This window comes from Prinia subflava, chromosome 17, assembly GCF_021018805.1.
Source record: "Prinia subflava isolate CZ2003 ecotype Zambia chromosome 17, Cam_Psub_1.2, whole genome shotgun sequence".
NCBI lineage: Eukaryota > Metazoa > Chordata > Aves > Passeriformes > Cisticolidae > Prinia > Prinia subflava.
In genome coordinates, this window is record NC_086263.1 from 6,712,039 (window position 1) to 6,724,241 (window position 12,203).

Here is a 12,203-nt window from a genome sequence, read left to right on the forward strand (position 1 = left end):
ATGGTTTCAAGGCAACAGTTGGCCATTCACAGAGAACACAAAACCCTCTCATTTCATAACTCAATTTGCCTGATCTGAAAACAGATGAAAGTTTGGACATTACTTTCTTTCCCCCTTCACATTCCACATTTACTTTGCCCAAGTGTCTACCTCATTCAGAATCTCTACTTGCTCATTTCTTGCCCTGCCCCAGATGTACAAAGCATCTTCTCTCTCAATTAATCAATTGAGAGAGAATCAATCTAATTAACCACATTACAGTCCACCCTTATTTGGCTGTAAAGATTCTGCTCCTGACAATATTCAAAATACTGGCCAAGATTTCAGGCATGGTGTCAGGAAACCAAGTCCCTGGTGTAGCACAGAGAAGATAAAGTCTGGAGCAATAGCAGAAGAACAGAAGAAGGAATAGTTCTCTGTTAACATGTTTGGATTTTTTATCCTATCATGTTGTTCATACTACCTGTGCTATAAAGTAGCTCTTAGGGCAGCTAGCTGCAGCATAAACACATATACATTAAAAACACTTCCATTTCATGGCAGAATTTGAGTTCATTCACAAAACTGAGCACTTGTTCTGCTCCTGGACAAATCTCAAGCGGAGACTTGGCTAAGCGTTTAAAACGGTAAACACTCAGACAAAATGTAATCAAGGATTCTTCAGTTTACAGACAGTTAGAGAGAGGAAAAAAACCACACACTTCTGAGTTGGCACGCTGAACCCAAAATACATTGCTGGAGAAGAAAATGTTCATGCCAAGAAGAAACACTCATGCCAAGAAATCTGTTAAGTTACAGCACTACAATTATAAAACAAACATGACAAGACATGGATTTTATCACACAAACACTCTTTACCTAACTTCTTACTGAATGCCTTAATAAAAAAGGTGGCCAGTTTATGCTGGACATGGAACCCTTTGCATGCCATGTATATATCCCATGTATTATTTTTAATGCTATATCCTATAGATTATAAAGACTGTGTGGATGGAATATCTTCCCTAAGTCAAGTTTCACTAGAGCTACAGGGAAAGCAGGGAGGGTCCCATATCACTTTTCCAAGAGAGATCAGTTCTCAGAGTTCCTTTATTAAAAAACTGGAAGAAGAGTATTTAAATCTTTACCTGTCTTGTATTTTCACCTGCCAAGATTGGTGATTGCTGACAGGTTCTGCGTTTTCCAAAGCTCAGTACAGCTCCTATTGCACCTGAAATGTAAGGTGTTTATACAGCAAATAGGGAATGTGAGGGAGCAATGCTTGGTATTCCATTTGGGATCTTTAATTTCTTCAGACTAATATTGAACTTACTGTGTTTTCTTTCAGACTCACTAGAAGATAAATGTCAAAAAATGGCATGTGAATGTGACCGTGAAGCTGCCAAATGTTTTTCTAAAGCTCCCTACCACAGAAAATACCTTTTGTGGCCAGACTTTATGTGTGGTGAGATTCAGCCTTTGTGTAGGTATTAGATACATGACTCTTGTATATATTTAAATCTAAAATGACTTTTTTTTTGGCCACAGTAATGACAACAAATGATTTTCCCCTTTCTTGATAATCCTTCATTTCACCTCAGCCTCACCACCCCAAAATGACCAAAGTAAACATTTTTCCTCTTATCTACCTTCTCCCATGCACTTTTATTAACTCAATAGAAAGCTGAGTTTATCACCTTAAGGAGTAACTGACAATGTTAATTTTTGTTTATATTCAGATTCACAGATTTTTCAGATTGATAATATCATTCACTGTGAACTTTTTATCCCCCCTCCACTGGCTGTAAGATACAAATCAAACTTCTCCACTAACAAATCTTAGCATTTGTTCACTTTGAACTGACTGGGAAAAGTGCATGAAGTTACAGTGTCAGCACAAAGAACCCTCTCATCTACATTAAACACTTATTACAAAGCCTAATTTAAGTGTTGGATTTCATTCACCTGGAGTAATCCTACCTGCATTGAAGAAGGCCTAATATAATCATTTTTTGCTAGCATTTACTTTTTAAATAGAGTTTTCTAAAGAGCTGCTTATTTGATATGGCTCAGACTCCTTACTCTATGTATATCCCGAATTTCCTGTAAGCACAGGGAGGAATTCTACTCTTAGAACTTTAAAGCCAGATTTAAAAATGCAAATGCAAACCATCACCAAAAGAGAAACATGAAAAAAATGCAGAAGTTGTTGGGACCAAGTGGCTTTCCCACAAGTGTTTGATCCTGCACAGCAAGAGCTTATGAAGCTCAGAAGTGTATACACCTCATCAGGATATAAAGCTGATTTTAGCTAGAGTCACTTTATAGATGTTTTTAACCCTTTGGGAAGAGAAATCAGTACCCTGAACTGCTGAATGATACACTTTTTTGTAACTGCTGATTTTAAGAGTTATAGAGCCAGGAGTGTTTTATGTCTACTTTCACCCACCTCAGCTTATTCAAAGATGCAGGACTAAAGAACAGGTTTGCACAAGTCAAAGCTAATGAAATGTACTTCAATAGACAAAAGAAAAAAGAAATCAAACCCCAAACAAAATAACCCACCTTCACAGGAATAGTGAAGATTTCAAGAGAGATCTTTAATTGTGAAATATATTCATAGGCAAATTTAGTTCACATTACTGTCACAAATGAAATAAACCAACAAGCAAATGCAGAATGCAAGGGGACAAAGTTATATAAAAAAATCTTACCTTTTGATTCAGTCAAAGGAACATACATTAAAAAATGTCAGCCCTGCTTACACAAAATAACTTTCCAGTCAATATTTGCTCACAGATGTAGATACACACATTATATTGCCATAAGTAATTACAGTGTCAGGTCACTTTGCCAAAATAATTCTTTTTAAGAGATAAGCCTGAATTTAAGAATCAGCAACAGAATTCAAGAAGAGAGAACAAAAGGAGTTACTGATGAAGTCTAACTGATCTGAATAAAAAAATTCCCATTGTATTTACCACATTTTCCAAGACAGAAGAAAATTCAAGTAGTCTTTGCCTTCAACTGCAGGAATTTTAGAAAAAACTCTACTGTGAGGCTGTGTATAGGGCAGCCACAATGCTACATGTAAAGAAAACTGAAATAAATAAAGTTCTTTCAACATCAAGCCTATCCAGGAAGGGCATTCCTTTGGCAAACTGAAGTTGAGGAACACATTGCTGGTATGAAATGCCAAGTTTAAAAAGAAGAAGAAGGACATCACTGTAGCAGTGCAGAAGACACTGATTTTAAGGCAGGCTTGAAAATACACAGAATGCTCAGGACAGAATAAAGAAATTGATCTGATACAAACACGATGAGATGACTGTATGAATTTTACATGGTTGTACAGAAATGTGCTTTTTTGTTGTTTTTCAACAGAAAATTCCTGTTTCCTTCATCCTTCAATTTGGAATCAGCTGGTTTAAGAGTAACTTACCTTAAAGCTTTTTCATATGTTTAAATTAACATATTTCACCATTTTCAGTGCCACATACATAAAGAAGAAAAGCAAAGTTTATTCAAAATGTCAGTTTTTAGAAGCTAAACAGCTCAAGAGTTCCAATGCCAATCACTGCACTTGTGTCTCCAGACGCCTTATCTCTGTAACCACAAGATCAATGTTTATAACTGGGTTAAAATACAAGGCCCAGTAAAACAAACAATTGCAAACAAACTGAGGAATAAAAGGCCAAAAAATGGCAACAAAAAGTCCCTGGGTTGAGACTTTCCAGAAATGGCTCCACATTCTGTGAGGAATAGTCCTGTGAGAAAGGAAAGGGAAAGGATTAGAGGAACTTTCTGGTTTGTTTTTACCCAGCTCTAAGAAAAGCTAATAGGTGCTACAGCTTTAAATTACTTAGCCCTTACTCGGGTACCTGTAAAAAACACCATTTTGCACTCCAGGAAAAGCTTTCCTGATGCCCAGGTACCAGATTTGAAGAGGAAGCACTGAGTGAGTGCAGGCAGCCCCCGGAGGCCAGCAGGTCCCAGGGCCACATGCCAGCTCTGCCGCCGGTTGTCCCTTGCTCCCTGCGCTGTTCTGGGCACGTTCTGCCCTCTGCCGGCTGCCAAAGGGAACACCCGCTACCCTCCTAAACAAGAATTTCTCCCGTACAATCTCCAACGATCACACCATCAATGAATGTTAATATGCTTGAATTAGGACTGAGGTAGTAACAAAACAGAGATTCTGATCAATTATCAGAAGTAGTATCAGTATAACTGAACTTATTTATGATTCAGAGGACTGATCCTGTAATAACTACACTGTACCATGACTACATTCTGATGTATTTAGTTCTCAGTGACAGCTATACCAGGCACCACGTAGGCAGTTCCCAAGGTAAGGTTTTGTATCTCCCAGTGAATATGCTTCTTACTGGTTCCACATTTGCTACATCTGATAAGTAAAACCAGCTCTGTGAAACCCTTGGAAGCATGTCAGAAATAAAGGTACTCAAGAGCAAACAGCAGCATTGTGTGGGACTGCAGATTCACATGTTGTTATTAACTTCAGAGCTTGGGTTAGTCACTCATTTCAGTGAGCAACTGTGAAACTGTAAAGCCCTCTTCCAAAAGCTTAATAAGACTTACTTCAATTCCCTTCTTGACCAGAGCCTCCAAAAGGAGAGTAATTCCAGAACAGAGAGCAACATGGCATTTACAATTATAAATCTTGATGTCCAGTAATGCACATCTAGCCAATCCCAAGCAAATTCAGCTATCAGCTGGTATGGCAAAAATAAATACTTTACAGTGAATTCTCTCCATTGCCTCCAAGAAGGATCTTTAGGCTCCTGTAAATTAGGATAAAAAACTTAATCAATTTTCTATTAAACTGAGGTAACACTGGCTTATTTCCACTAGTCTTTTGTTGAAAAGCTGTGGGTTTTATATACTGAAAGTAGTAATTTATCTTTATTATACTTGCTAGTAGGTAATACTGTAATGCAGTAATTTCCATTAGATTAGAACATCACTTTCTGTAGTCACATGAACTTCAGAAGAATCAGTTTCACACATTTAAAGTCTTAAAAGCCTGAAATCAATCTTATTATAGGTAATGGTTGCAAGCTTATAACTAAAGCAAGTAGCATATTTAATGATTTGAATACTTACAAGCAGTTTTGTGACTGTATCTTCATATTTGTCTTCTTGCATAGGACAAATTGTGTGGATGAAAGGTAGGAAAGCTTCTGCATAATCAAACAAATACAGGTATAACATACTGAGTCTTGGGGAACTCTTCAGTGCATACAGAAGAAAGAGTGATTTTCCTGGGTTTACAGCCTAAAAGGTATCAAATTACCAAGTTTCAGTGAGTGAAAAAATAAAATGAAAGGTACGTGCCAGTTCTTAGATTTTCTGACAATCATTTTTCCAAGGGTTGTTTTTCAAATACAACAGTTCATTAAACTGAGCAGTTTTTACACAGGTAATTCCCCTACTTTAACTGGCTTTAAGAGACTCTTCTTTTAAAGGTATTACTTTAAAAACAATTAATCTACATGACATGACACACTTTATATAAAATTTACCTTATATTCCCAAAGATTCTGTGGTGGTTTAACACCTAAAGTCTTCACACATTCCAGCTCTGCCATAATAGCTCTCCTATGGTTACTGTTCTCTATACTGTAAGGCTCTTTGGTGAAATCCTCTTCAGTCAGTGTTAGGAGGAGTCTACAAAAGCACAGAATTAAGAAGGTAAACAGTGCCTATTCACCAAAAAAGATGACTATCAAACACACAACTGCATACTGAAACAGTAAGCTACTGATACAAGGTAGCACCTTTTGAGTTAAAGAATTATAGAATACTTTGGGTTGGGAGAGACTTTAAAAGATAATCATTACATTGCATATCAAGTGTTCTATGCCAGCTGTATCTCAGAGCCTGGGTTTTAAATTTCCTTCTTTTCCAGTTTCCTCTTGCCTGCTTCCAGCATGGCTCTTGGGTGGAAGGTATATGCATATGGCACATGCACATTTACACAAGAAAGGAAAGGTGGAAGGAGTGGATAATACATCAGTAGAATTTTACTCTCAGTATCACTTCAGTCTGCATTGTCAGCATTTTAAAAATTAGAAAATTTCCAGGTAGCTTGCTAAGTATCTACTACTAAAAGTTTTCAAGAGCAATTGTTAAAACTTCCTCTGAAATTTATTCTGACACATCAACAGAATATTCCCACATTCTGTGTAACACAGTACAGTCATTTCACAGTCAGCCACCCCCAATGAATCTATCAGAGTCCAATCACATAACAGTTGTCCTTGACCATCAGGCCTCTCACCTTCCATTCACTTTCTCCTGTAGAAATCTTTCTTTGTAATGTGAAGCCCACGGGCCCAGCTGCTCCAGCCAGAGTATCACTTCCTCAGCAGTCCACTTAGCAACAGGCTTGTGGACAAGAAGATCATCTTCAAATTCTCTGCTGCTCCAGTGATAGCCAAGTAGAACTACCTACAGGTAGATTACAAAACAAAGATCCTTTACTTACAATGCAAATACATGAATGATATAAATAAACACACAGTAAGAGGCCTGACACATAGAGTCTTCCATTTCATGGAGACTAGAATACTCAGGTTATAATAAAGTATTCTGAAGTTTTACCCACTAACTCCCATTTGCTGCACACTGCAGTTGCAGTTCCTGACAGACAGCTCTGAAGGCCACTTTACTTACTCTGCCCAGCTGGAGTCTATTCTGTGCTTACACTCTTTTCTCTGTGCATGTAATTTAAGAATATTTGACTGCATGCTTAAGGAAGCAAATAGGGAAAACCAACCAGATGAAACTTACTGCTACACAAGTTAAAGCTGTCAGAACGCCTGAGAAAAACCCTCCTCGAGGATTAATTCTTCCTGTGTTTCGAACTGTAGGCATCTGGTCATTCCCATATTTTTGGAAAGTTGCTAAGCTGCGTGCTATATCACTGTTTTGTTGAATATCTTCTTTTCTTTGTTCAATGGCATCAGAAAATAGCTTTTCAATAACATCCCTAATAGGAAAGATATTTATCATTATACTGTAACCATTGAGGCTTAATATTCAGAAAAGGGACTCAATTTTTGATTTTTGTTTTCTAGCCTTTACTGAAGACTATCATCTTTGAAAGCAAGAAAATATTAGTTATTACAGCTTAGTAAACTTAGAATTATATCAATCACTGCCAAACAACATTTTCCTTAGCTTCTAGAGCTAAAATACCACATAACTCCCAAGTTATTTCTTATATAAAATTAGAATTCTATGTGCCACTGGCAAGCTTCCATTATTAAAAAAATGCTAAGCAAAAGACAACATAAAAGCCTACCATCAATCCCACCATCTATTTATTTAAATATTATTAACCCCATATAAAGTATTATTACCAAAACAACTTGTGGGCAATTCAAGACAGCAAATAGAATTTTTAGCTTTGTTCTGCAATAGGATCAAAATTCTTCCAAGAAACAGTTCCTGTTATGGAAATTACTACACACAATTATCCAAGATCAATCTAACTTAGAATTATTAGAAAACAACCAGCTGTATTAGAAGATTGAGGATCCTGCCTCTCCATCTCCCAAAAAATTTAGAAGCGGGGGGGAAAGCCCTCCCCACAAACAAACCTCCTCCCTCAAAATAAAACCAACCAACCCACCTCTTAATTCCATGTGCTTGAACAGTTCATTACAAGTGCACAAGCTGAAAATCTTTGGGATTTTAATTTCTTTGTGACAGTTTAGATTACCAATTATCTAAGAACATCTGCAACAAACTCAAAAACCACACAGCTAATTTCTGTGGTTTCATTTATGTAAAAAAGACATGCACAAAATAGTTCAGTCACCTGAGAAGGATGTTGACTTTGGGGAATCCTTCCCATTTTTCTCTGCATTCAGGGCACTCATTCTTCTTGGATGATACCCACCACAAGGCCAAGCAATGCCTACAGAAGCTGTGCCCACAGTTGAGGGTGGTGGGGTTGATCAGAATGTCGTAGCAGCAGTGGCACAGGAACTCACTGACTGATATCTGCCGACCCAGGCCAGAAGAAGCACACGGTTCAGCTTGTGCCCTCTCTGTTTCCCCTCGTAAAGTCTCATCTTCTTCCATTTTCCTTTATGCCTTACTCAAACAGAAAGCTCTCTTAGATCTTCAAACCAGATAAGGCATTACTTCTGCAAAGCAACATGAAAACCTCTATTACAGAAGTTCAGAATTGTAAGCAATGGGATTTATCATTGCACCGCTTTAGTCACTCAGATGCTTTTCAATTTTTCACGTAACTCAGCCCTCCCCAAAATGAAACATGATCTACTTTTTCAACAATATATTCATTGCCAACTACAATCAAAACCAGACTCTAGATGTAAACAGCTGGGCTCAATCTCACTATGCTTTCTTCTCTCGTGTTACAAATTACATGAAAGTGAAACAAAATAACGCACTATCATTCACATGACTTTTGACAGTAGCTTTTATCAAGGTTTCAAGTAAAAGAAACTAGTCAAAGGAAGTATCATTAAAAAGTACCATCAGAGGATAAACAATATAAAATACCAGTATAACGTGATGATCTAATTTACTTCATCCCTCTTCTTTCCAAGCATATGGAATAAAACATGACTAACATAGGTCAATGCTAGACATTGCTAGTCAATGTTAAACAAAAGTTTGATCCACCAAGTCATATGCTTCACAATCTTTAGGGATTGGTCTGCACACCTCAGCAAAGCTCTACACTCCACATTAACTTTGCTCACAGTTACTTTGTTAGTATTACATAAAATTCACAGATAAGAAGAGTTTCAGATGGTTCCAAGGTTACAAAAAATATAAACCTATTTGCTTGATTTTCCTACTCCGTTCTCTTAGATAGCAGTATGTAATTTCTTAAAAAAACACTGATCCAGATCACTCACTCATCACTCATGATACGTTACAGGATACCAAGAGCTAGACAATTTTCGCCTCCGGCACTACCAAACCCAAATATTATTACACACTCCACCATGTGGCTCTTGCTTACTACTAACTTACCATATCCAGATCAAGCATGAAGCGGTAAGCACGCAAGCAGGTAAAGAACAGAAATCAGGAAAAAACCCCAAGTACAGAAATAGAAACCAACAGTGAGATTAGAATCCTCAGACTTCCTAACCTGTATTTCCCTGGCAAAGCACAGGCTTTCTACAACAAACCGGACACAGCACTTACAAGAGGAGAAAAACCCCAAGATTTTGCACTTAAAAACATTCTCCTAGTTTTCTGAAAGACAGAGGCAACAAGATTTGTGTGGAAAATACGGGAAAAATATTTCACCGCTCAGTCTGCGCCAAGTACGAGGCAGCAGCAGAATGACTCCTAGCTCCTCTCCTGTCTCTTCCTAGCTCCAGCTTCCTCCGGCGCAGCACGGCCGGGCCGGGCCGGGCAGGGCAGGGTGGGCGCGGGGCCCCAGCCCGGTCCCTGCAGCCGCTCGGGCCCCGCGGCGCCCCGGCTGCAGCCCCGGCCGAGGAGGGGCCGGGCCGGGCCCGCCCCGCCGCTTCCGCCCGGCACGGCGGCACCACGGCTCCTCCCTCACCGCAGCGCCTCGCCTTTTTATTTCAAGCCTTTAAAAACACCGGACGTGAGCACTGCTACACTCCCATTTCTGGGAACACACGCGCTTTCATAGTCGTGAGAACTGAGGCACGCTTGCTTACGGTACACTCGGCACGCAGGTAGCCTTCCTTCGCAGAAACCGAACAAGGTTGTTTTTACGATAAAGGTTCGAGGTGTAATCTTAGAAGTAAATGGGACTTTCAGGTGCCAGTTTGATTGCAGTGCTAACGCATCCTGCACAGGGACTATTCCTACCACGTAAGACTATCTCTCCACACATTCACAATTACTTCTATCACTCTCTGTTCCCTTACTGAAATTCTTTTTGACTAGCCCAAAAAACCTGACTCACTCTCAGTGTGGAGGAGGTTGTAGCCAGCTGGGGAAAGGCCTCTTCTCCCAGGGAACAAGTGACAGGACATAGCTTTACTCTGCACCAGGGCAGGTTTAGGCTGGATAACAGGAAAGAGTGATTAGACATTGGAATGGGCTGCACAGGGAGGAATCACCGTCCCTGCAGGTGTTTAAGGACTGCACATAGCACTGAATGCTACGCTCTGAGTGACACAGTGGTGTTTGGCCACAGGTGGGACTCGATGATCCCAGAGGTTTTTTTCCAACCTAACTGATGCTGTGAACTTTTAAAGTACCTCTGAGATGTATATTTTTTTTTCAACTGTTCAACACAGTGACATTTTCTTTTGAGATTTTGTTCCAGTTTGATACAAAACTACAAGTCCAGTTCAAATGACATTTCAGTTAATTGCCATTTTAACTAACATGGGAGCCCATTTAATCATACTAGATGATTTGCTGGGAATGTCTCTTGAATAACTTGCTTATACTGAAATGGCAAAGCTTAATATTGAAGAATCTTTAAAAGCTGTCTCTATTAAATCCTGCATAATTATTTCTCTTTTTCTGTATGCAGAAATTAACCCCCCTCAATTCGTGGAGAATTTATCATTTGTTTTCCTTCTGCTGGAATAGTGAAAAAGACGCGTTATGAGCCCTGTGAACTCCAGCCCTGCAGCACATACTCTGAACTCTTCTGCCGCCCGTGCCCCAGCTCCTGCCCCGTGCCCCTGAGCAGCACCTTCCTTCTCTGCGGGGCAGCTCTTCCTCCCGCAGGGCTGCTGCGGGCCCATCCCGCTGGGCGCTGCTCCTCCACAGCCCGCTGTCAAAGCGCCGCTTGCAACACCAAGATGTTCCTTCTGTAATACGCCAAGACCACCAGTTCCCCTGGAATTATCATCATTAAGGCATCGTCGCTAGCAGTTCTTCACCATCCTCCTGGTGTCTCCTAGGCAGAGTCCCATCCCTTCTTCCTTTCTGGCTTTCAGGGCGAGGCCCACATCCATGTCATTTCACCATACCCCACAGAACTGCGGCTGGTGTAAGACCTCCTTCCCCGGCAGCCCTGCTGTGGTCCCGCGGCCCCCTCAGGGATCCTGCGGGCTGCTGCAGGCACCGCTCGAAGCCGGCGGCGCCGAGCTGAGGGCGCTGAGGGCTCCGCCCCGGTAGGAAATGGCGGCGGCCCGGGCGGCCGTGCGCGCTGACGGCGGCGCGCGGGGCGGCCCCGGAAGCGCTCGGCGGCGGCGGCGGGCGGCGCTGGGCGGCGCCGGGCCGAGCTCCGGCGGGCGGGGGCGCGGGATGGAGGTGATCAGGAGCAGTGAGTGACCACTCGGCCCTGCGTCCCGAGCTCCGCGCCGCTGGCGCTAAGCTCTCCCGGCGTCCCGGCGTCCCTGCCCTGGGCTGGCGGCCGCTCCGGCCTCAGCCTCTCCTTCGTGGCGAAGGGGTCCCCGTTCCCCCGCTGACCCGTGAGGCGCAGCCCTGAGCGGGGAGGCGCGGCCCCGAGGCTGAGGGGGCGGCGGGCAGGCCCCGGCCGCCCCTGCCCGCCCGAGGGGCGCCGGGCTGCCGGAGCATGCTGTTCGTAGTCTCAAGTGTGTTTTAACCCTTTGCCCGCAGATTTTAAGGATAACCTAAACAAAGTGTATGAAGCCATTGAAGAGTCGGACTTCCTGGCCATCGATGGAGAGTTTTCAGGTACAGTTGCACCTGTTTTGTGACTGTGAACTGTTGACAGAATCTGAGGGGAGGTGGTTTGGCCTCGGTGCCCGAGTTTGTTCCTGTGATGCGTCTCAGGGTTGGCTTGACAAAGCTAAAGCTGAGGCTGCCACAGAGTAATTAAACCACTTGTTACATGTGCGATGGCAAGCCTTCGGTCAAATATACGTGTCATGCTAACGCTGCTTGTGCTCCCACAGTAATCTTTCAGCATGACAAACATAGTTCTTGCGGCTCAAGGTAAAAAAACGAGAAGCTGTTACATGTGCCATGAAAGCAAAGGATTGGCATAAGTGAGGGAGATCCTGCAAGAGACGAAAAGGCAGCTCTAAGGATAAGTGTGTTTGTGAAACTCTGAGGGTATGTGCAGCAGAGAGATGCTTTAGTGGGTACTTTGCTTTTAGGATGCAGCATTCAGTTCACCCATGGGACATAAATGTGAGCAAGACTAGGTTTTGTTACATGTGGTGTTTGTGGAAGTACAGTTGTTGGATATTGCTTAAGGTGACTAAGTTATTCAGTAAATCTCCGGGCAACACTTCCCATTTTTAGTTTGG

The 12,203-nt window shown here is 41.7% G+C and overlaps 3 protein-coding genes across 5 annotated transcripts in view; 2 read left to right on the top strand and 1 right to left on the bottom strand.

The window, feature by feature from the left end:
- Positions 1 to 1,921, top strand: part of PLA2G10 (phospholipase A2 group X) — a 29,718-nt gene extending 27,797 nt beyond the window's left edge. The window contains exon 8 of the mRNA XM_063414336.1: positions 1,328 to 1,921. Coding sequence (XP_063270406.1) covers positions 1,328 to 1,473 — 146 coding nt within the window. The 3' untranslated portion in view covers positions 1,474 to 1,921. The remainder of the gene's footprint in view (positions 1 to 1,327) is intronic.
- A 637-nt stretch (positions 1,922 to 2,558) lies between these two features.
- BFAR (bifunctional apoptosis regulator) lies at positions 2,559 to 10,815 on the bottom strand. 2 transcript variants are annotated; one of them, XM_063414335.1, is made up of 8 exons: positions 10,676 to 10,815; positions 7,826 to 8,156; positions 6,793 to 6,991; positions 6,281 to 6,450; positions 5,523 to 5,667; positions 5,104 to 5,274; positions 4,579 to 4,781; positions 2,559 to 3,746 (listed from the first exon to the last, which is right to left on the bottom strand). In XM_063414335.1, exons 2-8 carry the CDS (start codon positions 8,089 to 8,091, stop codon positions 3,554 to 3,556), a joined length of 1,347 nt encoding a protein of 448 aa, XP_063270405.1. In that variant the 5' UTR covers positions 8,092 to 8,156; positions 10,676 to 10,815; the 3' UTR covers positions 2,559 to 3,553. The 2 variants fall into 2 exon arrangements, with proteins under 2 accessions (XP_063270405.1, XP_063270404.1); XM_063414334.1 differs by lacking the exon at positions 10,676 to 10,815 and adding an exon at positions 9,301 to 9,525.
- Positions 10,816 to 11,102: 287 nt separating this feature from the next.
- The window catches only part of PARN (poly(A)-specific ribonuclease), a 47,007-nt gene continuing 45,906 nt past the window's right edge, over positions 11,103 to 12,203 (top strand). Inside the window, exons 1-2 of one of the 2 annotated variants that reach the window (XM_063414332.1) lie at positions 11,103 to 11,251; positions 11,548 to 11,625. In XM_063414332.1, coding sequence (XP_063270402.1) covers positions 11,107 to 11,251; positions 11,548 to 11,625 — 223 coding nt within the window. In that variant the 5' untranslated portion in view covers positions 11,103 to 11,106. The remainder of the gene's footprint in view (positions 11,252 to 11,547; positions 11,626 to 12,203) is intronic. The other variant, XM_063414333.1, reaches the window with a different exon arrangement.

Coding starts and splice junctions, on each gene's coding strand:
- BFAR (XM_063414335.1), bottom strand. CDS start 8,091: ATGGAAGAAGATGAGACTTTACGAGGGGAAACAGAGAGGGCACAAGCT. Junction 6,451..6,792: donor CAGCTTTAACTTGTGTAGCA/GTAAGTTTCATC, acceptor ATCTACCTGTAG/GTAGTTCTACTTGGCTATCA. Junction 3,747..4,578: donor TGGTCAAGAAGGGAATTGAA/GTAAGTCTTATT, acceptor CCTTTCTCACAG/GACTATTCCTCACAGAATGT.